General features: G+C 38.4%; 2 protein-coding genes across 2 annotated transcripts in view; both read right to left on the bottom strand.

The window, feature by feature from the left end:
* Positions 1–1,683: 1,683 nt before the first annotated feature.
* st3gal5 (ST3 beta-galactoside alpha-2,3-sialyltransferase 5) lies at positions 1,684–18,328 on the bottom strand. Its single transcript, XM_038699336.1, has 8 exons — positions 18,196–18,328; positions 16,479–16,594; positions 9,730–9,850; positions 7,736–7,945; positions 6,666–6,802; positions 5,635–5,821; positions 4,758–4,916; positions 1,684–3,237 (listed from the first exon to the last, which is right to left on the bottom strand). Exons 2-8 carry the CDS (start codon positions 16,508–16,510, stop codon positions 2,980–2,982), a joined length of 1,104 nt encoding a protein of 367 aa, XP_038555264.1. The 5' UTR covers positions 16,511–16,594; positions 18,196–18,328; the 3' UTR covers positions 1,684–2,979.
* A 270-nt stretch (positions 18,329–18,598) lies between these two features.
* The window catches only part of polr1a (RNA polymerase I subunit A), a 29,090-nt gene continuing 21,360 nt past the window's right edge, over positions 18,599–26,328 (bottom strand). The window contains exons 33-37 of the mRNA XM_038699047.1: positions 21,106–21,381; positions 20,443–20,643; positions 20,168–20,285; positions 19,794–19,958; positions 18,599–19,005 (exon numbers count right to left, since the gene is read on the bottom strand). Of these exons, the coding sequence (XP_038554975.1) occupies positions 18,905–19,005; positions 19,794–19,958; positions 20,168–20,285; positions 20,443–20,643; positions 21,106–21,381 (861 nt within the window). The 3' untranslated portion in view covers positions 18,599–18,904. The remainder of the gene's footprint in view (positions 19,006–19,793; positions 19,959–20,167; positions 20,286–20,442; positions 20,644–21,105; positions 21,382–26,328) is intronic.

The following is a 26,328-nucleotide window of genomic DNA, read 5'->3' on the forward strand; positions in this document are numbered from 1 at the left end:
TAAGTTGATAATTGACCCTGGCCTGGAAACAGCCACTGATGTTATTAATGTCTATCTTTAAGCTCTTTATCAGGAGCATGATTAATTGAGGTTAAGTCAAACTGAAATATAAGTAGTCACAAATCTCAATGCAATCGATAATCCTGTTTAATTAAACGTGTTTTCTCAGAGAATAAATGTGTTAATACTGGACTTCTCCCTCAGCCCTATGCACCTTTTGCTCCTCCATTAGTGTGAGGGCTTCTTCTGGGACCGCCCGATCTCGTAGGAAATCTGTCACGGTGACTGACATTTTTGCCAGGTACAGGGAACCGGTGTTCTAGCGAATAGTGGTCCTTTAAAATTGATACAACAGTCACAAGAGGTTCACATGATCTAGTAGTTTATAGTTCAATGGTAACGACATATTTATGTCAAGCATAAATAAATAGGCTTTACGTGTTTATTTCATGCGGCTTTCTCTTACAGTTAAGAATAAGGTAGCATCTCTTCAAAAACTCACCTTTACACTCCAAGGATGTAGCCTAACCTGTGTCTATGGTGTTGCGCACATGGCAGCTGGCATAGCGGACAGTCGCTCCAGCGTGATCTGATGGACTGAAGGAGTTTACTTTATTCTCGACATTTCGACTTTATTCTCGAAATGCAAAATAAATAAAAAATCTTCATCCTCAATTTTTTTTTTTCTTAATGTGGCCCTAATACTCCGTTGTAGAGAACACATATATATACACTAAAAACAAAAACAATACAAACAGATTGAGACAATAGTGCAATGAGCAGAGTGCACTCTGTTTGCAGGTCACAAGCTTTTTATATACAGTCTATGGTCACGAGGCGATTGTACGATAATGTGAAGGGCTTGGCTTTGTTCCTCTTCCAACTGGTCCAATAGTGGTAGGTTCATTATGGACTGAATTTAATTATTGCTTTGTCTGAAACCTATACATGAACTTCAGCAATCACGTTGTATATAACAGAACTGCTTGTCAGTGTCTAAGTGTTTTCAAAAAGTGCAGTGTTTCATTATGTCTCTGCTTTGGATTTGCTGAGTAGCAACTATATCTAACTTGAAGTATCCTGAACTTACTTGTGGCGTAATTACTGTAACTTTAAATTTACAGAATGAACAGACTTCTGCAGGTTTTCACCATAACGGCTTTACAGGTACATCTGCTGGTTGACAGCAGTAGAAGCAGTAATGTGAATTGTAGATTTATCTAAACAGTACATTAATGGACAAGAGTGGGAGAGTTCAATGCTCAAATCGTGATTGTTTAAAAACGACATACCATAAAGTGTTAACTGAAACATAACTTTGAAATGATTAATGAATAATCATTCACATTAAATGAACTACTCACAATGTAATGTTAATGTTAATGTTAATTTCCATCATATGTACATTTTAATAATCAGTCCAGCAACAGTAAATTAAGACTGAAAACAAAAGCTGCACCATTAAACTTTCTTGGAGTTTTTATCTTATCTCATAAACACATAATTAAGAGCCGTGCAGGCAGATGCATTTATCTCCTTCTGTTGGTCACACAGACTGGTGTCCATTTTAAACATGACTACATTTTCTTTTAAAACTCATTAGAGAACAATCTAAAATTAACATCTGAACTGAGTGTATGGCTGTTTTTACATGTTTTTCAATTAACTTGTTCTGACATCAGCTGTGTTTTTAAATATTTTAATGAAAACACAGGAACTGATCCTCTCCCTCAAAATGAAGATCACAGGAAGAAATGACAACAGAAATGTTGAGCTTTAGCTTAAAAAGAGACATAAATACATTAACATTTCAAAGGTAAGCAGACAGGTGCGTGCAGTCTGAATGTTATTAATTATATTACAAAGAATGAAAATAAATAATGTATATAAAAATAAAACACAATTCATGACTAACAGTTTTCATTTGTGCACAATTTTTCACAGACTAGCCAATTTGGAAGAAAATTAACAAGGTGCAGTTGTAAAAGAAAATCGGAGCTCTTCGGTATAAAAAAATGCTACCACTTAAAACACACAGAGAACTAAACAAAGTATTGTAAAATTGTTATGTTGCTAATTTACATTGGAATAATCAGATGTGCTAATACATTTTGTAGTATGGCACAATATTCTGGAGATAACACTGAACCAGCATCTATTTTAACACTTGTAAAAAGAACAATAATGAAACTTAAGTTCCAACTATTTAAAGCCTGCTCCAAAAGTGTCCCTGAAGACATCTTGGACTGGTGCAGATCAATCTACATCTGGCATCTGTAATTGTCACATTTCTCTGTAACTTAGAGCCATTTGTTCCAGGGTTAACATAAATAAATAATATACTGTACTTCTTAAAAAATGCATTGGAAAATATTTAAAACCACTCAATTTGAAAGAGGACAAAATTATATAAATTATAACCAGTGGAGGAATGGTTTGGTTCAGTTTAGCCTGATACTACAATTTTAACTCATAGTACCAGTAGAACTATCATGATACAAATAAGACAATATTGTATTACCATTTGAAGAAGTCCTAAAATCAGCAGTGGGTGAGGTATCCATGTACCATATAATATTTATAATCCTATCAGCACAAGGTGCTCATTTGGGGTCTATAGGTTGATATTTCAACCACCTGTAATACATGTCTGCAATACTGAAAATCAAAATTATTCATTTTCATATGAAAATGTTTTATCAGCAAAGAAACTTCATTCATTGGTTGGTTTACACATGTATGGGTTGGATGAATGTGAACATGTAATGGCCAGCAGGTGCTAATATTACCAGTCACTTTTGTCATTATGTCCTTTTCTTCACAAAGCTCTCTCACCTTGTATTTCTTTTCTTCCTTTCTTCTCACATATTTATAAGTCCTTTGGTCTTGCTACTGTCTTCGTGTACAGTGTGTCACTTGTTTTTAGAAAAGCATTTTACAACAAAAAGGGAAAGTACTTAATGCTCAATGTTCTCAGGGTCACCTGGGGCAGAAGGAGCAGTGAATGCCCCCCGTCAGGTCAGTGATGGCTCCCTCTCTTACTAAGCTTTGTAGCAGTTCGGTCTCTCTGTCCACATTGTGCATGGTCTGCTGCAGCATGGAGCTCATGGGAAGGTGGTCGTAGTAATGCAGTGGCGCTCTCTGCTGGGACAGGTTGTAACCAAAGCCTGCCAGGCTGACTTCGTCACACAGCACACTGGCCAAATTCAGCGCAGACACACCTATGGTAGGCACGTTCTGTAGAAGAAGAAAAAGACACTATTGAGGAGGAACACACTATTGTCGTCATTTTCCCCAACTGTTGTTTCTTCCACTCCTGACACAACCTGTTCCAACACAACACCATCAGTAGCCATGTTTCCATCTAATTGTCATGTGAAGTGGACTTTTGAAATGTCGCAAAAAAGAAAAAACAGTTAATGCGAATCCATCAGCTGGTTTGGAGCGAATAAACCAGGCTATGGCAGGCGTCGTTACGTCAGTAGTTGACGTCACACGTGGCTGTAATAAACAAGACGTATGGGTTCTAAACCGGAAACAAAACTATCCCCATGAACCTGACGGCCATTGATCTTAGAAAAATGGAGAGAGGTCCGTTTCCATGGAACATGGCAAGTAATAGTCTGTTAAGATTCTCAGTCATCCAGGTCAAAGTTATCCAAGGAAGATTAAATGCAAGGGGCAGCTGGACAGGTGTAAGATACATGAAGATGTTTCGCCACTCATCAGTAATAGTCTTATCTTCTGAAACTGCATTTGTTGTTTCTTGTACTATCTACTCCAGTACTACATACAAAATTTATTAAGGATCAAAGCAGCTTTGCTTGGGTTGCAAATTCCACCCACTACTCAAAAAAAAAAAAGAATAAGAAAAAAAAAAAGGCACTCATAGACCTCATGGTGGTGCTATAACAATCAACTTTACGTTTTGGCAATTATCTCGAAAACGGCTTTGTTTAGAACCAAACTTCTTTCATCATTTTAATCTCTGGATTAATCTGCATCTTTTCTCCAATGGTCTTCTGCTCTAAAAATGTCAAATTATGTAACTTTTTATCACTTTTCTCAAAAACCTATTTTTGGCAATGGACCTGAAATTTGGCAGGATTATCTACGGACGTCACTGATCAAAAGTTATCAAAATAATTTTGATACGTCAATCTGTTTTTTTCCCATAAATTTTTACTTTTGTGTCTTCATGAACAATTTTACATAAATGCCTGTAAATTCAACCAAAATATGACAAAAAGGTGATACAACAAAAATGTAAAGAGGACAATGTATACAGATGGGGTTGCTCAGTAAAAGTCAGTCATTCCCACTGAACATGTTTTATAAACTCCAAGAGACAAATATTCGGTTTAAATCTTCTATATAAATACAGATACAGTGAAGCAGGGAAAGGATCATTACTCATTAGAATTTATAATTATCATGGGCAAAATAAATGGTTAGTGATCTGTATTGCAATATCCAAAACCAAACACAGGGGGGAGCCTCTCCTACACAACAGACTGTGGGCACAGCTACATGTGGTGGGAAAGTCCCCTTCACACAGAGGAAGGAGGAGAATGTCATGCTTTGTCTGCAGAGACAGAAAGACAGCCAGCAGACAGAAACCTGCTGTTTTAAAAGAGTAGCACCAGCCAGAGTTCATAATTTCATTTAAATAAAAAAATAAAAAAACTCAAAACAAATTATTAACTTAAAAACGTCAATAACGCACGTTAATCCCTAGTTTGGGTAGTGTGTATTACCTGGTCACTGCCCCACCAGAGTGATCTGGGTGGAGGGTATTTCAGTAGGTCTAATGCAGTCTCTCTGATGACATGCGGGTTTAGAAGTCTGAACTGGCTGGGCTCAAGAGGAATTTGATCTGGAACCTTCCCCCAGAAGAAAAGCCAGTCCAAGAGAGGCTGCAACACAAAGCACAGATGTGTCCTAGCTCTGACCTTTAAACAGATCACCTTTTGAATCTTGATCCCTTAAAGACTATGTTCTGTTGCATCAAGATTAAAAAGAAAAGGCCAACATGAAACAGGAGTGACTGCTAACTGAAATGGAGACCCACTCAGAGGCAAAGTTCCTAAAGCATGCAGGGGTTGAGTCAAATCTAACAATTGTTACCCCACATTAACTTGCAGCTTTTTTTTCTCCAAAGTTACTGTTGAAACTATCTGTGAAGTTGTGAACAACTGCCAGGAAGTGAAATTTTCATTTTGGCAGCATGTCGGTATGTATATCATACTAACTGTATTATATTTTCAGCTACATTTATGAAATTAAGTGTTTTAGCTATTTGCTAAATATAACATTACTGTTTTATGTTTTATGATGGTTGTCATCAGTAATTCAGTTTAGCTTAAAAATGATTGAAATTGTTTAGCTTTTTTGACTGTTTTTTGGTAGAAATGTATGAATATATCAATCATTTACTCTTCAGTGCTACAAGCTGTTGTAAAACACTGCTATGTGCAAGATCATTTCTTGATGTTTTTGTGCTTTTTGCTCTATGAAAATGACCATTTTCATAGTTATTGAGACTTTATGTTTAAATAAACAGCATCATAGTTGGATTTCTGACAATACAAGTTTTAAAATAACTTCAACACAGACACACAGACTACTACTCACCACAGCGAGCTTGTTGATCATGGCAGAGATCCAGCTGACGTCTACACCTTTATACACCACAGCAACAAACAAAGTGTGTGGGTCTGTGTCTACCCAGTGAAGCGGAGTGCCCTCTGGGTAACTCATCCTGATGCTGGTTCGATTTCCAACATCAGCTCTGAACTCTCCCAGAGGACCGCTGTTCAACCTGGAGGAGGGCGACACAGAGATTTTCAAAGTAAATCATATGGCTTTGTGGCTGACTTTGTGATGATAATCATTACCAGAAACTCAAGCGTGGTATTGGTATCTGGTGTATCTGGTGTTCCGCCATAGTTTCAAATTGCACACAACAACATTACAGACCTCTAACGTTGTGTTTTGTGGGCGCTGCTGTGAGCTCGCATGCTCACACACTTTGGCATCAGACTTGAGACAACCACTTTTCTTTTGAGGTAACTACGGTAACGTTAACTATCTGTTTCTGTCACTCGTTTATGAGAAGGCGATTAAGCTAGCTGTCTAAATTTGGAGCGCACAAATATAAAAGCCATTTTATGCTAAACTCACTGTAATGGACCAGTGCGAGCTGACAGGCAGGTTAGAGACTTTATCCTGTCAGTTTCTCTCTTTACAAAGACAAGTGTTGCAGTATGAGAGACATGACAGAAAGTTCAAAACATATTACATGTGTACATTAAAAGAAAAACAACTACAATAAAATGTAAGGTAAATTACTTTGCACTTTACTACTAGGGTTGCAGGGAAAACAAATAAATTTGTTGACTTGTGTTGCTGTTTCATCACCATTTATAGCTCTACAAGGGGTTTATGATCAAATAGTTTACTAGAGCACAGCTTTGTTTACAAGAGTGCAACGTTCTTCATATATAGCCTCTATTTTGCACCAAATGAATGCATTTAACTTTCAAATGTACAAAATTTTCTTCCGGGGGGAAGCCAACCCAGCATAGCCTCTTAAAATCCTCCAGGAAACACTGCTGCAAGCAACATTGCTAATACAGTAACATCATAGCATTAGTATTTCTGACCTGATAATGGTGTCAAAACGATCAATCAGTGGGCCCAGATCCAGGCCTCTGAGAATGCCTCCATTTCCCATGACCACACAGCGGTGACATTTATCTGACGTCTTTCTCGGAAGGGGCGGGGAGTCAGAGTCTGGCAGCTATAAATTAAGACAGAATTTTTAGGTTTATGCACTGAATAGCACTTCCAGGAACATAAAGATGCACTTTTATTTCATCTTTATGTTTTACTGGACTGGACAATGTAGAAATTAGCAGTCAATGTTATTATTATTTAAATCTCACCTAAATCAAATTAGCTTAAACTGCAGTTACATACTGCACTCTTCTCTGTCTGTCTTTGCCTAACCTTTGGGAAGCACCGGAATTGCATTTGCTAGCATGAATTTGTAAATAGCAGACCGGTTCCCTATAAATTACAGCCTATGAAACATTTCAGACTGGATTAATCTTTTTCTGTCATTAAGTGCGTTTGTAGCCACTTTTTGCACATTTTCAGTGCACCCTATTAGTTAGCATCTAATCAGAGATATCCATTTTTCATTTGCTTAGTCATAAATTAAATATATCTGATATGTGAATCCATTCAAGCCATCATTGTATTATAAAATGTTTTCATGATGTTTATAATGTCATTTGGAGTAGTAAATTAGTAGAAGCAGATTTCTTGAATTATGAGTCGTATGTCACGCATTATCAATAATATCATCCTTATTGTTATCAAATATCTTGCATTATAATTGTGATTGGTCAAATTGTAATTATTACTACAAACTACACTTGTGGAATTTTAAGAAATAATTACTGTTACAGTTGTATCAACTGCTGAGGTGTACCACTATTATTATTATTATTATTATTATTATTATTATTATATTATATGATATGTGGCGGCTTGTCTCATGTACCACTGTGAATATATAGTGACAGTTTCATCACATTTGCCAAAAAGTTAAAAGTGACCGACTTAACCCTTTAAATTAAATTAATATGGTTACACCATAAATAATTATCAAATACTAACTAGATAATTAATATAACAGAATGAAAGAGAAAAAAGAAGTTGCATTCACCTGCTTCAGCAGGTCCTTTACTTTATCCTTAAGGCCTCTGAACCCAAACGGTGGTGGATACAGGAAGAGGTCATCAGGTATTGGGCCGCCTTTCCACAGGAAGGGCTGACTCATAGAACTGGAAGCAGGGAGTCGAGCCAACAAGCTCTGCCTGGCTCTGCCAGTAAGACATTGACCCTCCAGAACTCTGAGCACGTGGTCATGCACCAGCTTCAAGTTAAACAGAGGATACGAAAACAAGCAATGTACAAGCTCCAAGGCAGTGACATAATGACAGTGTGACTAACAGTGCCAAACAAACTCACTGCTGTTTCACTGCAGAATATCTTTCTGATATCTTTAGGTGACGTTAGTTCAGACATGTGGGGGTGGCTTTAATCAACCGTGTCACTTGTACAGAACTTCCTATATGATGACATGGTGTCGTGCTTAGTTGCATCAGCAGGCAAACAGGTGGTTAGTGTGTGAATGCTGGTATTGAGGGATTTATGTTATACATTAAGGTTGTAAAGGACAGTTCTCAGCGCAGGCGAACAGGCCAAGCCCCGCCCCCCTTATTTACTGTTGCTAAGTTTGTCAAACTGTCAGACCTGTCGGACTTTTATCACAGCACTGCCACTGTCTATAACTGCACTACCTGGAGAAATGTTGTCCAATTTTTGGAAAAATTAAAAACAAACAATCTCATAAAGGAGACAGAAAGATTTGCCTTTTACATTTGGAGGTTGTATTCAGGCTGTCAAACTGATATGAAACAAATAAAGACAGAAGCTAAAGCCTATCACAGAGTAAAAGTGAACCACTGCATCACCTGATGACTAGGACAAAGCAAAATGATATTAAGGATTAACTTTGTTCCTGTATAGCTGGGTAGGTCTCTGTTCACTATTACAGTCATTAAAAAGCAGAACAGTAGGGCTTTATAACGTTATTCAGTGTTATGTTAGCTAGCTTAGCTAACTAACATTACATTAGGAACAATCCACAGCCTACATTTTTTTGGATTTGTTTTAGGTTTTGGAAACTGAATTAATCGTACCTCTCCTTTCAACCTCCCTGGGTAGTGATTTTATTACAAGCGTCCAGAAACAGCGTTTGACCATACTTTGGAAAAATACAGCAAAAAAATTTAGAAAACGACTCCTTTTGCATTAGAGTCATTGGAGCGCAGCCATGAAAGTGTCGGACCTCAGTTAGAGCGAGTCCTATACTAAGCTGTGATTGGCCAGCTGCGTAATCGGGGCGTGGCTTAGTTAAAGGTCAATTGGAGACATGGCTTTTCACAGAAAAGGAAGCTGTTCATCTTTATGTTTTGATTTCAGATCTAGTTGTAGTTGTGTTAGCTTATCTTATGATTTTGTTATCTTTTGGCTTCTGTTTCAACTTCAAATTAAACTCTGGTTTTAATCACTATTATGAAACCTGTGTAGTATCTTTAGGCAAGGCAAGTTTATTTGTATAGCACATTTCAACAACAAGGTAATTCAAAGTGCTTTACATAAAAGCAACAGGGAAATATAAAAAAAGTTTAAAAGAACAGGCAGGTCTCCCACCTTTGCTTATTTTACTCCTTTGATTCCCCATCTCCCACTCTATCCCCTCTTTAGTTACTTAGGGACTCTAACCCTTCTTTAGATACAATCATCACTGTAAATCCAGATTGTCCACGCTACAAACTCTGGTAAAAGCGCTGTCAACAAGTTAACAGCGGACAAAACAGGGACTCTAATACTTGTAATTCTACTCGTCTCTGTTAATGGAGGATCAGCCGTGTGAGATGGTAGAATCAAAAGAGCACTCTAAGCTTTTTATATAGTGTTAATATCTAAAAACAAATGCAAATGAAAAAATTCAAAGGATATTTCAAGTCTGGCTGGTCTACAGGGCATGTCAAAACTGAGAAAAAAAGATCGCAATTTACATCATGATTCAGGTTAAATAGATTTTTTGACACTATTTTTGGGCCAGATTGCCCACCCCTACTTAACTCTCACTTTTTTATGTGCAGGGTTGACGTGCAAGTCCAGAGGTTTGCTTGTTCCTTTCTCAAGCCACGGTAGGAAGACGATCATCAAACCCAGCAAACCTAAAACCACCCACGGTACCAATACACGCCTTGAGACACACACACACACACACACACACACACACACACACACACACACGAAGGAGGGACAAACATTTCTGTTAAAGTATGAAGCACTGCATTTAAATGCAGTAATTTTAAGGCTACACCACAAAATATTAATCTGAAGAAATGTATTGCGCATGTGTCAACACATGTGTCTCAACATGAGAATTCACCTCTAACTTTTAAACTTGTATGACAATAATTCACAATATTGTGCATTTGCTGATAGTTTGCTTCGTTTTGTTTGGATAAAAGTACTGTTGTTGGCACTAATCTGTTCTGGTCAAATAGGCTAAATTATATTGCACTGTCCAGAAAGCCAGCTGCCTCTCTGCAAGTTGTGGTAGTTTTAGGCCCTGACCAGAAAGACCAGTTTTTGCAGTGAGAGGCAACATCATTTTTTTTCTTCCCCCCAGAGTCCAGACTGTTATTATCTATGGTAGTTCAATGGAAAATCCTGTTCATGTTTTTAACAATGAAAGTGAAAATATCATGGGACACTCTTTGCTTATCACTGCTGTAAAGTTTAACTTTCGCTCTCTGAGGTTTTTTTTACTTTTTTCACCAACACCCTTTCTCCCCGCTGAAAAAGATTCCTATATGGAAAACATGTAGAGCATCTCTTTAAATACCACAAGTTAAACAGACAGATATCAAATCACATGGAAAAAGAAACACAACTGTATGAACTTGCAAAACCATGAACCACAGTTGTTTCAGAAATGTCTGACTATGAGTACAGCATTTAATTTCATGTGGGAACATGATCAACCTGCTTTCCTACTGGGGCTGAATGATGAAGTAAAAGCTTCTCCGTTCAGTGAATTATATATTAATTAAGAGTGATTTTTAAAATCAACATCATGAAAAGTGTTCTCAAAACCCCCAAAATCCCCTCCAAGCTCACTTTTTACAAACTCAAATGTAAAAGGTAACGATTATCATTAGGTAATAATTAATGGGAAACACTGATGACTGTTGAAGTCTTATTGGCAGATGAATCATATGCCAAACTTGTGTTTATTCAGCCATGTGAAAGGTCAATGCCGAAGAGCATGAACTCTACAAATACACTGGTGAAAACTTTCAGATGTGGGGATATTTTGCAAATGTTTTTTAAAATTATTTTCCAACCATAATCCAGTATGGTAAGTTACATTGGCTTTTTAGGAAAAATCTTGAGCTCTTGTACCTTATTACCTTACCCTTCCGGACATAAATTTAAGGAGCTCAACTCTTTTTGGTTTGTAATTCGGATATCAATTCATGTGTCCAAGAGGACTCAATTACAGTTTGCCTGACAGTAATTAGGTTTGCAGTCAAGATCCAACATACACAGCTATTTAAAAGGGCAGGTGGTATGGTTGGGCCATTAGACGATGCCATCGTCCATCAGCGATGGCTGGCAGATGGTTGAGTAGGCATCGTGATTGTAAAACACCGTCCCCTGGCAAACAAAATATTACCACCATGTGAAAGCATGTTTTAATCACCACGAACATTCCTCGGAATTGTCTTCTCCGCACACTCAGACACACAAGGGGCCTACACCTCATTTAAACACATATTCACATTTCAGTGAGGAATAATAAAAATATGCATTTATTATTTGAAAACATATTAAAGCTAACATACAATTCACAGTGTGGCTCTGTGAGGAAACCCCCTGCTTCCCCCCTCCCAACGTACGTGCATTTTGAATTAGCGGGAGATTCCTGGTGGCAATGCACATATCAAAACAAAGCAAGCAGCTCAGAATGCTCCAAAATGGACATTAGAAAATGGTCCCAAACCCTAATAAACTGTTATATAAATTTATCATTCTTAATCATTTTATTAATTATCCTTACTTTAAATCTTTTTACCTAGATGTGCCTTGTCTTTACTTAGATTGCTGTATTGTAGACATGAATACAGTAACAAGCTCACTGTGGTTAGATCTTTGAGTAGGAGTATTGACTGCAGACGCTGTAACTATGCACGCCTTGTTCTACTGTTATCTACTGTAAATTATGACTAAAGGAGAGGCAGCAGGTGTCCAAATCTGCTGACGCTGTGACTGTGTATGTTTTTTCTACTGATGTTAAGACTACATGTTTAATTACTGATTAAGAGTTTGTTTGATTATCAGCTTTCAATCTCTTATTATTATAGCCTGTGTGAACTCTGAGTGAACTTGCTGAACGAAAATGCGACAGATAGATGATGAACTAAAACACGGCAGAAACTGGGTGAGCAGAAACGCGACAGACAGATGGTGAACAGAAAACAAGACAGACTCAGCCAGCACTGTATCAAGACTACTCTATGAAATCAAGAAATAATGAAAGATACAGCAATTAAATGTTATTGTTGTATTAATTTTTTAAGAAATACAATTTTGTGTCAAATTATGCCTGTATAACTTTTGAAAAAATACGGTGAGACTGAAGTTGAAACATAATGGAGAACTTCTTTTCCAGTAATGTAAAAATATAGAAAGTCAACACACAATAATGAATAAACAAAATGGCAGCAGAGGATAAGAGGTTTACCATAAGGAGAGGAGTAGTTAAGCCAACACAGAGGTGAATATAAGGCGATGTCTGCTTCGACACCATCCTCTAACCTGCAGGGATGTCGGTCGGGTTTTTCTGTCCTGTATTGTAATAAACTGTTTTGCAACGACTCTTGACAGTCTCCAGAGAAGTTTTTGACTGAAAACTTATAGACTATAGTAGAAAGCTAATAAGAGTATTTTTTAACTAAGTTTAATAAGTTGGTGAGGGTGGGGACCAGGCTTTAACTGGCCCAGCCTGGCCGTACAGCTGACCCAACAAAACCCTAACACTGAATCTTAAATGACATACAGTGGGTACGGAAAGTATTCAGACCCCTTTAAATTTTTCACTCTTTGTTTCATTGCAGCCATTTTCCAAAAATCAAAAAAGTTCATTTTATTTCTCAGTAATGTACACTCAGCACCCCATCTTGACAGAAAAAAACAGAAATGTAGAAATTTTTGCAAATTATTAAAAAAGAAAAACTGAAATATCACATGGTCATAAGTATTCAGACCCTTTGCCGTGACACTCATATTTAACTCAGGTGCTGTCTATTTCTTCTGATCATCCTTGAGATGGTTCTACACCTTCATTTGAGTCCAGCTGTGTTTGATTATACTGATTGGACTTGATTAGGAAAGCCACACACCTGTCTATATAAGACCTTACAGCTCACAGTGCATGTCAGAGCAAATGAGAATCATGAGGTCAAAGGAACTGCCTGAAGAGCTCAGAGACAGATTGTGGCAAGGCACAGATCTGGCCAAGGTTACAAAAAAATTTCTGCTGCACTTAAGGTTCCTAAGAGCACAGTGGCCTCCATAATCCTCAAATGGAAGACGTTTGGGACGACCAGAACCCTTCCTAGAGCTGGCCGTCCGGCCAAACTGAGCTATCGGGGGAGAAGAGCCTTGGTGAGAGAGGTAAAGAAGAACCCAAAGGTCACTGTGGCTGAGCTCCAGAGATGCAGTCGGGAGATGGGAGAAAGTTGTAGTAAGTCAACCATCACTGCAGCAATCCACCAGTCGGGGCTTTATGGCAGAGTGGCCCGACGGAAGCCTCTCCTCAGTGCAAGACACATGAAAGCCCGCATGGAGTTTGCTAAAAAAACCTGAAGGACTCCAAGATGGTGATAAATAAGATCCTCTGGTCTGATGAGACCAAGATAGAACTTTTTGGCCTTAATTCTAAGCGGTATGTGTGGAGAAAACCAGGCACTGCTCATCACCTGTCCAATACAGTCTCAACAGTGAAGCATGGTGGTGGCAGCATCATGCTGTGGGGGTGTTTTTCAGCTGCAGGGACAGGACGACTGGTTGCAATCGAGGGAAAGATGAATGCGGCCAAGTACAGGGATATCCTGGACGAAACCTTTTCCAGAGTGCTCTGGACCTCAGACTGGGCCGAAGGTTACCTTCCAACAAGACAATGACCCTAAGCACACCGCTAAAATAACGAAGGAGTGGCTTCACAACAACTCCGTGGCTGTTCTTGAATGGCCCAGCCAGAGCCCTGACTTAAACCCAATTGAGCATCTCTGGAGAGACCTGAAAATGGCTGTCCACCAACGTTTACCATCCAACCTGACAGAACTGGAGAGGATCTGCAAGGAGGAATGGCAGAGGATACCCAAATCCAGATGTGAAAAACTTGTTGCATCTTTCCCAAAACGACTCATGGCTGTATTAGATCAAAAGGGTGCTTCTACTAAATACTGAGCAAAGGGTCTGAATACTTATGACTATGTGATATTTCAGTTTTTCTTTTTTAATACATTTGCAAAAATTTCTACATTTCTGTTTTTTTCTGTCAAGATGGGGTGCTGAGTGTACATTACTGAGAAATAAAATGAACTTTTTTGATTTTTGGAAAATGGCTGCAATGAAACAAAGAGTGAAAAATTTAAAGGGGTCTGAATACTTTCCGTACCCACTGTATGTAGCAATTTGTCATACTGAAAACATACTGTATGCAGGAAGTCACTGGCTTGAATAACTATAATTGCAAGCAGAAAAACCACAAGTTCAGTAAGAGGTAAATTAAGAAGGCAGCAGGCCCCTAAAATGAGGACGGAGTGTGATCGGTGTGTGTAACAATAAGCCGATTGTTAAATCACAACAATACCTTTTTTCTTGTCCTGCCTCCAGTAGTAAAACCAAAGTGTTTATTCCTGTGGAGTACATTCTAGTAGCCCCGTTTCCATGGATACCCTGTTTGGTTTTATATGGATATGGTACAAGTCAGTTAACCCCTTCTACCTGCTCTGTCTCCACTGCCAGAGATTAGCAGAAACGTGAGAATGGGAACAGGTATGCAGAAAAGTCCTGGGATGCCAAAGAGTAAAATGTAGAAGTAACTTACTGGTATCGATGGCCCACTTCAAGCAATGCCTATTATCAAAATTGACACCACTTATCTGTGAAGCCGTAGTCCACAGGTTTATTACATTCCGACAAAAATGGCTTTGTTATGTTGGCAAAGGTCCAGACAATCCAATCCAGTAAAATATTTATTCTAAAACACATTATTATAATACACAGGGACTGCTATTGCGTCGCTTTATAATAGCCTAACTACAGTTGGCGTGTAAACAAAAAAGCGTCGACACGTTGACCTTTTGAGTAACACCTTAATTGACCCAATAGAATCTTCCATGCCCTGTTCACAGCCTACAATAGCCAATGAGTGTTCACGTAGCCAGGAAGTGCCAGTCTCCTTTCTTCCGTGTATACACTGTCAGAGCCACCGAGCCACCAATTGTGCAGAGGAAGACTGGCGCTTCACACACACACACATAACACGCGGCAGTTAAAAAAATATGCAAGAATATTTTCCACAGACATATTTATATATGTTGAATAAAAAATGCCTCGTGCTGGAGAACTTTAAGCTCCGCGAATACAACCTCCGTCCACACCAGCAGAGTGATCTCTGTCTAATTAAAACGAGTTGTTGTTCACGTACAATGGGCATGCCCATGCCAGTGTAAACATCAAGTTAACGGCTAAATCTAATTATCGTGGCGGACGACAAAGCCAGGGAGGCTTGTTGGCATCGCATTGAGTAAATCTGTAGCCTAATTATCTTCACAGTGTTCTTAATGTATGTATTTTATGGCTCTTCTTTTATGTGTAATATAAGATGTACAGGTACAACTGCACACAATGTCCATTGCAATAGAAAAAAGGAGCCAACGGAGAGGGGGAATAATCCGAGACAGAATTTAATTACCAAGATTAATCTACAAGTAAAAAAACTTATAGTCTCTGACATTAGAGTCACACATTTATGAGAATAACTTCACTTTGCAAGGCTGCAACATCACACACACACATTTGCCGTGTAGTAGGTTATGCATGCACTGGAAAGTTATATTAAACTTTGCAATTGGAATTAGCAGTGAGGAAATACTCCTGAGTTTAGCCCACAATCACTATCATGCACCTTAGAGACTTTGCCTTGGATTGGCCGTATTCAGAAGAAAACACCAGAGTGATTGAGTTTTTATGAAATTAATTTCAGGGAATTTCCGATTTTTCTTCTTGTAAATTTCACACTTTCATCTAGGATTTTTTTTTCTCGGTTTATTAACCCTCACCCTGGCTCCCTATTCTTTGGACAGGTAAAATAGTCTATCTAAATATGTGAAAACACTTCAGTTATAGCCTAGAGATGGGCTACATCTAAGAAACTATCCCGTTAAGTAAGATTCCTCTTTAAAATCACAGAGGCTGCAGGGCTCACTCTCTGAACGTAATGCGAAGCGATGTGTAGCCTATTAATATCCTACTTCTCATCATCAACACTGAGAACAGATGTGGTGTGTAGTCCCGTATACAGGATAACCTCGAGTTAACCACAACAAACCTGCTCGGAGCAGTTTAGGATGCGGTGTAAATTGCCATGGCAACAGACCTCGGGTAACACCTATCCACCTTTCGTAATACGGGTTAACCGGGAAGTTACACCTTACGTCACGAAGTTACTCCTGAAGTTACCTGATAAGCCAGTTACCCCGCTTCGTAGTACAGGCTACAGGAGTCTTTGTGGTGTGTTATGTGAACGTTACCTGTGTGCTACCCATCGTTTTGGAAGCCTCATATTGTTCTCATTTGCAGTGGATTCTGTGAACTCTCTGTTTTCTCTGCTGTAGCCTGAGGCCCTCTGGCTCTCAGAGGCAGTGTCCTGCACACACAGGAAAGTCAGATGCAATATTTTAGCCACATTAGTGAACAATGCAAATTGGGATACTAAAACAATCAATACTCATTGTTTTTATAAAGCTCAGTGACTGCATGAAACAGTGGCTCTATGTAATGCTGACAGTTGTGTCGCAGCAGTGCAATTTCTAACGGTGGAACATACAGACCGATGTCATTGAGTACTGTGTTGTACTGGAAAATATTGTAATTGGTACTGTATGTAGTTTGGCCAGAGCTAATGTCAGCACATTATCATGAGAGTAAACCTATGGGCAAGGCACTTAAATCAATTTTGCAATACCACAGCATTAAAATAATCTGTTACAAGTAAATGTCCTCTATTCAGAATATTACTTGTGAAAATGTACACACGTATTAAAATAGTAAAATATACATACAGTATCAACAGCAAGACTACCCCCCCCTTAGTTTAACTTACTTGCTTAGTTTAGCCCAATTCCTGGATGCCTATAGGATCACCATTATGTTAGCCTAATATTGCTGTTTGAAATAACTTCAGACTACACCAAATATATAAAATGTGTAAGGTTAATTGCATTTATTCTGACAAAGTGGGAAACACAGTTTGCTTCCCCAAAACTATTGTATCTCTGAAGTCTCTTTAGTCAAATCACACACATTTAGGCTATTCTGTGATCTCCTTTCGACAGATTATGTAATAACCAATATTAATATTATAATATATAACGTTACACTGATGTTTTTCACTTCCATTCACTGAGCCCCCTGGGGAGGCTAAAAAGCAGCATAAACTATAAATACTCCAGTGCAGTAAGCCTACAGGCATCTAAAAAATTATTTAACTTGCAGTACCGTTTGCTACTTGAGTAACGTTAGTTAAATATACTTTCTCTGGCCAGTAAGCTAGCTTTCACTAATGGAAATGTCAGTAACTCTCTCCCAAGACAGCTCTACCATCTCTTTCTATTCAGCTTGTTTTTTTATTAATAACACCACAGTTGCTACCACCGAATATTTTTGGGAGTATCGGCCAAAAAGTGGTTAATTAAAATAGCCCCTAGCTAATGTTTTGTGATAAATGAATTAAGTTAACGTTACTGTAACATTAACGTTAGACCCCTGGCCGCATGGAGTTACAGGGAAGCATGTTAGGATAATGTTACCCACAAAGCGCATTTACTTAACTTCTCTAACCCTAAATTGGTGATACTGCTGATGGACACCAGCCGAATAAAATAACGTTACTGCCACGTTCGCACTTGATTATCAAAGCGTCACTTAAGTGCCACTTTTTTTTTTTTTTTTAATAAAATGGCCTTTGAACATGAAATGTCTTCACGCATCGGGTCTCGGCAGTTTGGGTTATTTGAGGTCATTTAAACCAATCCAGACCACCCCAAAGAGGGGTAACGTAAACATAACAACGTTGGATAGCAGAAAACACAACGAATATTAAAAATGCCCCTCATATAGTTTGTTCCTTGGTCATTCACGGTGGAACCGTTAGCCACGACCAGACTGTCAGCCCCGTTAACCGCAACCGTAACGTACTCAATTCTTGCTTCTTTATTTTGACGTTTTCAATTAACGTTATTCACTTACCTTTCCATGGATTCCACAGTTTCGTCATGATATAACGTTAATCGCCCAGCTATAACGTTATCCCGTGGCTCGTTATCCCAGCTTCACTTATTCAGTGAGGTGGAGCCAATCACCGGCCCTAAAAAGTCGCCATCATTTCCGCTCTTTTCGCAATAAAAGCCCAAAACCATCTCCCTGACTTGTATCCCGTGAGCAGATGCTAACCCGCAGTGTGTTCACAGATCCAACACAGAAATGAACCAGTTTTATGCACATTTTAACTTTCATTTTATTATTAAATACAAAGACAAAAACAGATAATTTGTCTACCACATTTTATGCTTTTAGGAACGCCACCGTCTGTGGATATTGTGAAGAGTTTTTGTGTTGGGAACTCCCAATATGTGTCCTTTCATAGTCACTGCTGAGTATTCTCCAATAGGGAACTTTGATCACTTCACAATGCCAAGGTTACATTCATTTTCAAATAAATTCATTCAGGAACAATATTCTTTAAAACACAATAACAGTTGTCACATCCACCACATTCAGTAGGGATTGAGATAAAGTTGTTATTCCTAATTATTTGCCAGAGAACATGAGTTTGCCATGGGAGCTTGAGTCAACAGAACTGGGAGTGAATCCCATCCAGTTCTGTGATAATAAAGAGAATCCCGCCAGGTGTCCTTATTTGTTACATCCAACCAATCGGACTGCGAGCTGTCCTCTCCTACTGCAGAGGTTGTTTCAGTTCAAACAGTCCTGTTCCACCTTTGACTACCTTCCCCACCACCAGGCAGGCCGAGGGGGACACCAGCTGATCGTGTGACCCTGAAAAAGGAAAGAAACACACATAAACACAACAACAAGGGCAGTGGTGGCTCTGAGGTTAAACGTACGACTTGTGATAGGACCAAGATACCGACTACAGCAGTCATTATAGTAATATTATAGAGTACATAATGGAAAAGTTTAGTTACTATTGCCATGAATTATGAATCCTGCTCAAACTGGATTTTATAGCCTATTTTATTTCAAAGTGACTTTTGCTCCACTAAATCTCAAAAAGTGGAAAGCTGATTTTAGTAACTGAAAATTTTTTGTAAAAACCACACACAAGCTTCATTGTCCACCGCAGGAACGCAATGTGTGTTGTATACATGCACACATTACAATCACAATTGACGCCACTGCCAACATGCCCCAGAGAGTAATTATAATCTATATAGACCGTCTTCTCCTGAGCAGTGTTAAGACGTCCAAGAAACTAAACAATGAATGCAATCAAAGCAAAACATGTGACAACAAGCTTCATTCTGGGTTCCGGGCAGTTGAGTTCTTGCAGTAGGAATGATAAAGATGGAAGGATATACAAATAGACAAATTCAAACTTGCCCCTTTAAGTATGACTGAACCATCAAACCTGATTAAGCAATCCACTGTGGCACTAACTACCTAGAAAAGCTATGCTAATACCCTCAAAGCTTTGTTCACTAACCTTGATTGACAGTCTTTTTTCACATTCAGGCATGCAAGAACTACAAACTCAAATCAATGTGTAGCAATCGCTTTGCATGTTATTTATCCTGGCATTATCAGGAATATAGTCTGTTCCTCACCCAGCATGGTAGCCTGTTTGAGGAATTTGTAGCTGGTCTCGAAGGTCATCTGCTGCAGAGGGGAGGAGTTGGACTGGATGGCATGCCGGTTTAAGGGCTTATATACACCCTCAAAACACATGTAATCTGCTACGAGTGACAGATGTCTGGGGTCCACCTCGATACCTAGAGACAGACACAAACAAAACCTGAGTGGTTCTGACAGCCATGTGGTCTGCAATCTGTGCAACTGGTGTTTATATATGCAGGTGGAAATATACGGTTGTCAGTCTTTTAGGCGACTTTATAAAACATACTGCTGATGGAGAAAATGGAGCAGACGAGGCATTGTCTATCGGCCCAACCCTAGTGTGTGTGTGTGTGTGTGTGTGTACCATAGACGGCAAAGACATCTTTAATCTCCTTCTCTATGACCTTCAGAGCCACTTCAATCCCATAGGTGTTAGCCATGGCATGGACCTCATTGGAGTACAGTCTGTTGATGTCCAAGATCTGGTGCAAAAAACATTTCTTAAGCAATTAACCCTAACCATAAACTCTTTGATTTTTTAAGTCACAGAATTTCATATTGTTTATGTGATTTACAGTCAATTCATCTGTGAACTCTGTATATTATAGTGCTTAACCACACTATCCTGCCCACACTTACGTCACTGTGCTTGAACATTTCGTGCATGTTGATGCCTTCTGTGTTGAGAACGGTCTCTTTCTCTCCAGTCTTTGTGGTGGCTTCGTTCAGCAGGCAGCGTGTCAAGCCTCTGGTCTCCATGATGACGGCATTGTGGGCCAGTGTTGACAGAAGTGAGGTGAGGTCGAAGTGCACCTTGCTCACCGGCAAGACCAGGTCAACCTGTGAAGGGGGAGACGAGATTTGGGAGGAGGGATTGAGGTTCAAACAATATATAATATATATTTATAAAGTGCTAACACTTTGAAGACATCTGAGAGCTGCAGTTTGTATAGTTTAGAACCAGCATATTGCTAGTTGCATAGTGCTAGGTTTTTCTTTATCTCTGCAGCAGGCTTGATATAAATTATAAATAGCTGCAGTAAACAGCTTCATAGAGTTGTTATATAAGTAAGTTCTGATGAACAGAAGGTGGTGGATCCTTTTATGTGTTTTTAGTGTTTTAGTTGGATGATAGCAGGGTTATGTGACTATATAAGACTGTGGCTGCACAGACCAGCTGTAGGACAATGATTGTAGGTTGCATCCCATTCACAGCTTCTTCAGTGAAGTCTAATCTGAACAAGAACGTTCAAAATCTAATCGTTCAAATCAAATCTGCTTGTGTAACACGTGCAAACTCACCTCACACCAGAGTTCATGCTGGACATCGTAGTGATATCTCTCTATCGCCGGGTTGGATTCCAGAACAGAGTTCACTCTCATCTGATTCAGGGTCTCCTCTCCTTCTCCTCGCCCTCTTTTTGCTCGCTTCTTCTTCTTCCTCTCCACTCCTGCAGTCTCCGGCTGGGGCTCCTCCGCGTTCTCCTCCGCCCCCTCCTCTTCGTCACCCTGATCTTTATCCTCACCATCATCCGTTCCATCCTCCTCCTCCTCGTCCTCCTCACTCTCATAGTCCACCTGCAGAGGAAAGCAGAGACGGGCGTTAATCGTTCTATAATGGCTTGAGTGTAATGGAATAAGGTTTCTTTATGTCAAACAACAGATATTGTTGTTTTCATAGCAAACACTTCATTAAAAAAAAAAAAAAAACTAGGTGAGTGAAATCAGTTTACATTCAGACTTGAAATGTAGTAGGACTTAAGTCATTTTGCTTATCCAACTGGCAGATCTTTTTAGTCATTATAACCAAATCATATTGTAGTTGTTAAAACGCATCATCACACATTATAATGTTCTGTAATATGTTGTGTAATCATGATGTTTTGTATGCTTCAGTATTGACAGTAGAAATGTATTTTAAGGAAATGATTGGACATGTGAAAATATTGTGAAAATGCTTTATATGTTACTTCTTCCAAAATATTTAGAATGATAGAAGGTGACCTTGAGTTGTAACACTTGGAGACTAGGTACAAGTTTGATTTATTTGTCACAATACAGCAGGCTGTAGAGAATTTAAGTTTGTAACTCCCTTCTGCTACGTAGCAGACAATATACAGTAATATAGAATCAATTATAAAAATGGTAAACAGAAATAAACTATAATCAATGGAGCAGTGCTGAGGATGAATTAGAGTTTAAGAGTCTGATAGCTTGGGGGAAAAAGTCTGGTGGTGCGGCAGCTGAAACTTCTATATCTCTTCCCAGAAGGCAGCAGGGTGAACAGGTTGTGGCTGGGTGGGTACTGTCCTTTAGTATCGTTTGGGCTCAGCGTAGGCACCTCACCAATGATCTTCAGAGCAGTTTTAAATCACACACTGCAGAGCCCTCCATGACGGACATGGTGCAGTATGACAATAAAGTCTTACACATAGAAGTATGGGGTTAACTGCAGTTATAACAGGGGCCTGCATCTCACAGGAAGTGAGCCTTTTCCCTGTAGACACAGCATGTGTGATGGTTTTTTTGCCTAAATGTGTGAGGTACAGTATGTTAACAAGTTATCAACTTGATGTTTGTGAGAAATACATTATAAGTTGCTCATTTTTAGAATTTCACCGCAACTACCTTGTGAGAAATTAGCATTGGTTTCTAGACGTTACGATAAACGTCTGCTGGTATGTAGGTGAGAGTTTTATCATAGACCAATTAAGAGACAACATCTGATGCCACATACATTTGCATTTCCTTTCTTAGCTCAGGAAGAGTTTTTGAGTGTATGCTAATACTCTGCCATTTGTTCATCCTTCATCTACCATTTGCTGGCTGTTGTTTTGTACTTGTTCTGTACTTAAGGAGAGGAAATGCTGAGTTCGGGAGAGTAACCATGTGTTCTCTCAGTGGCCACGTTACATAAAGAATGATTCAACACATCTATTTGACTCCGTATTCTTTGGAAAGGTATTATTTTCCCTGACATGTTTCTAAAAATATAATAAGGATGATAAATTATTTAAAATGATTGAGGATGCTAAATTACAATTTTTAATAATGTGTTTTGCCTGAAAAATAGTATCAGTATAAATAAAGTTTATAACTGGTATTACCGGTAACTGGTTTAATCATTTGGTTGATGTAGTTTAGCTTTATGTAGCATTGCTTTAAAGTTTCACCATATTATGAATGTGACTGAGGGTGTGAAAATAGACCGTAGACAAGTGATTTTGACATGAAGTCTTAGATTTTACTGATTTACTTTAACATTACTTTGGCATCACAATAGGTAAATATGATTGATTTGCTGACTTATTATTACAAATCTATTACACGACTGATTTACTTTAATTTGAGTATCATGAAAGTGCAAATATAACAGTATTAGAGTGTGTTGCCCATAACAAGTGAACTACAGTCACATCCTCTCTGTTTTCAAATCAGGGAGGGTTATGTTTGGTACTAAGGTGGGACCAGATCCTTGCAACCAAAACTATTCTGTTAGCAGGTCACTGTAATGGAGTGGGCACAGCACGCTAGACAGAGCATGACTTCCAAGAGTCTATGTATCTCATGAAAATAGGATATCGTGGAAAGGTTAATTGTTTCTGTAATTTAAGTCAAAAAGTGAAAGTTTCATATTTTAGATTTATTACACTTAAAGTGTAAATTAAGGGAAAAAAATGTCTTTTCCCACAAGACGCAATATACATCTACTTAATTGATTGTAGTGCTAACCGATAAATCACTTTCAGGGTCACGCTGCAGCCTCTGATCTCTGTGTCGGGTCTGATCTCTTCCACATTCTCTTTGCTCGAGCTGGTGACTACACTCGTTACTGTCAGTAAGTGCTGTTGTGTATCCACAAGTATGATATATATATGATGATATAAAAAAAAAAGAAATAAAAAAACAGAATGAACCTTAGTTCAGTATCCTAATGTTTAAATATACTTGCAAAGAATATTATGTAACACAACATTTTCATATAAAGACATATTTGATAGAATTGGTGGGGAAATGTTATTAAATGCTTCACTTTGACAGAAAATATAGCAAGAGAAATCATTTTTTGATTATTAATCATTTTATTTCTCTATTTTCACCCTTTAAGGAATCATCTCGTAAGATAAAATTGCTTGTAGCAAAACTGCTGAATACATTGCATCTTATTAACTTATGTTGCTGTGTGGTTGCTCAAAGACACTTCTTAATCACCATTAAAATAATGCTGTACAAACATTATGTTTTGTGAGAGATAGCAATCCTTTTGACTGTATGACACATATACAAGCCATATAGTACAATGATTTGCCTTTGCTTAAGCACAAATTTTGAGAAAGATGTTTCATTTGAGATACTGTCTTTATTTCTTTAATAAGTCCTAAATCTCTTCATCTCTTGTACCTGACTTTCTCTGTGTCGGTGCATGCTGAAGTCTCAAAATGAAACGCTAGTTTCCTCAACACTCTTTCGCTGTAAATAAACCACAAATTAAAAATACGCCCTGACGACAGATGTGTGTATCTCGCCCATATGAAGGGAGGTGTGAAATCAGTGAGTCATGCAGGATTTGTACTTCTTAACTTTATTATTTTTGTTAAGTTAATAGTAATTTTTTAGTAAACTTTAAAACTTGTTTTTGTAAGTATGTCCCATATATGCATCCCCAGATGATGTCAAAATAATTGTTTTGATCTGCAAAAAAGGCACTATATGCTAATGTGGTATCCACTGCTGGAAAAAGGCAAGCCTCCTCATTTTGTGCAGGAGGAAGGCCTTTTCTCTCCATCATAAAGTCAAAAAGAGAGAAAATAAAAGGGGAAATGAGTGTTGACATGAATTGGTTTAATGTATTCTGAAAAAAATATTATACTAACATGATTTATAGAGATCTGCATGATAGGTTTTATTTCCTTATTTGGTAAAATATTTTGAACTGAGGCAAATATTGGACAGAAGGACCATCTACTCATAAAAGGAAAAAGTAATGTAAAAAAAATCAATGTGATGATCAAGTAGCTAATCTCTTCCGAGAACACTTCCTCTTATATCACCTCTAACTCCTAACCACTAACATGCACTTCCTGTGCTCTTCTTCTTCTATCCCCTTCAATTATCTTGTATTGACTGCACTTTTTGTTAACTTCCTTCCCTAGGTATTTACCCATTGATGTTATATGTACTATGAGCTCTTACTAGTATGTATTAGGTAGGTCTGTATTTGATGCTCTGTTGATGCTTGTATGTTGTTCCTCAAATGTAAGTCGCTTTGGATAAAAGCGTCTGCCAAATGAGTAAATGTAATGATCAAGTTCTGATAGCCACTGATTGTTTGAGAAATGGGTGGGGTCCTCCCTGTCTTTTTCTTTATTTAAGTTGCTGACCCTAAAGCTCAGGAGGAGTAGAATTAGTTGATGTGAGTTGATTTTGGTTGAATAGAGGAGATTGCTCTGCTGTTTATTAGGGATCCAAGCAGCGAAGCCCTGTTGTTTTTTTCCCCTCAATATTCTTTCTTTCTATCTTCTTTTCTCCACTAAAAGTGTTTAGGCAGCAAAAACTGCTGGACGAAAACTCACCAAAATTGGCACGTAGGTTGCAAATTCCATCCACTACTCAGGTAAAAAATGGCACTCTTGGACCTCATGGTGACGCTATAACAATCAACTTTGCGTTTTGCAATATTCCTCGAAAACTGCTTTGTTTAGAGTCAAACTTCTTTCATTATTTTAATCTCTGGATTCATCTGCATCTTTGCTGCAATGGTCTTCTGCTCTAAAATGTCAAATTACATGACTTTCTACCACTTTTCTATAAAAACCTATTTTTGCGAACTCGTCCCAGACAGTCTCGCCACTTGACTTGAAACTTTGGCAGGATCACCGCTGATGAGGATCGTTGCTGATCAAAACATATCAAAAGAATTTTTGTAACTTTTGGGTCTTTACATAATAATTTACCTAAATGCCCATAATCAAAATTGGATTAAGCTATTGTAACCAAACTTCATACTTCGTAATTCGCTGCATGGATTCGTACAAAATTCGGTTTGTACGATCTGGGGTCACTAATCAGTTCATGCATAAAATTGGTAATGATTTTTCAAAGTGGGCGTGGCTTATTACAAGAAATGTACATTTCTAGACATTTCTCATTCCAAACTTCAATAAATCTAAGAAAATCCCCCATTCGTCCTAGAGAGCTGAAATGTTTTCAGCACATCCACTGATGTCTGACTAACGTTTGCCTCACTGCAACCTATGGTCAATTCAGAAGTCTGTCACTCTATATTTTTCAGAATATGCTAATTCAATTGACATCTATATCTCCACAAGTCTTTCTTCAAACGCTACCAAAATCTACACAGTCATCCTCTAGATGGCAGATATCAAGTGTTTCAAAGGGTTTTCAGATCGGTCAAACGGCTGCAGGGATATTCAGTATCTTGCTGTAACTTGTACAGTATGAACAACAGTTTCTTTTTTGCTCAGTGTTGGATCAAACGCCACCAAAATAATTGACAACACACCT

The sequence above is a fragment of the Micropterus salmoides genome, unplaced genomic scaffold (genome assembly GCF_014851395.1).
Source record: "Micropterus salmoides isolate LMB-PRFRI ecotype aquatic unplaced genomic scaffold, ASM1485139v1 Ms_hic_scaffold_5, whole genome shotgun sequence".
Lineage (NCBI taxonomy): Eukaryota > Metazoa > Chordata > Actinopteri > Centrarchiformes > Centrarchidae > Micropterus > Micropterus salmoides.

Bases quoted from the DNA above. Each gene is read 5' to 3' on its own strand.
- st3gal5 (XM_038699336.1), bottom strand. From the start codon at position 16,510: ATGAGGCTTCCAAAACGATGGGTAGCACACAG. The intron at 7,946-9,729 runs GTGAGAGTTAAG...TTTAACTTGAAG, and splicing joins TCAACCCTGCACATAAAAAA to CTGGTGCATGACCACGTGCT. The intron at 4,917-5,634 runs GTGAGTAGTAGT...TTTGTGTTGCAG, and splicing joins TGATCAACAAGCTCGCTGTG to CCTCTCTTGGACTGGCTTTT.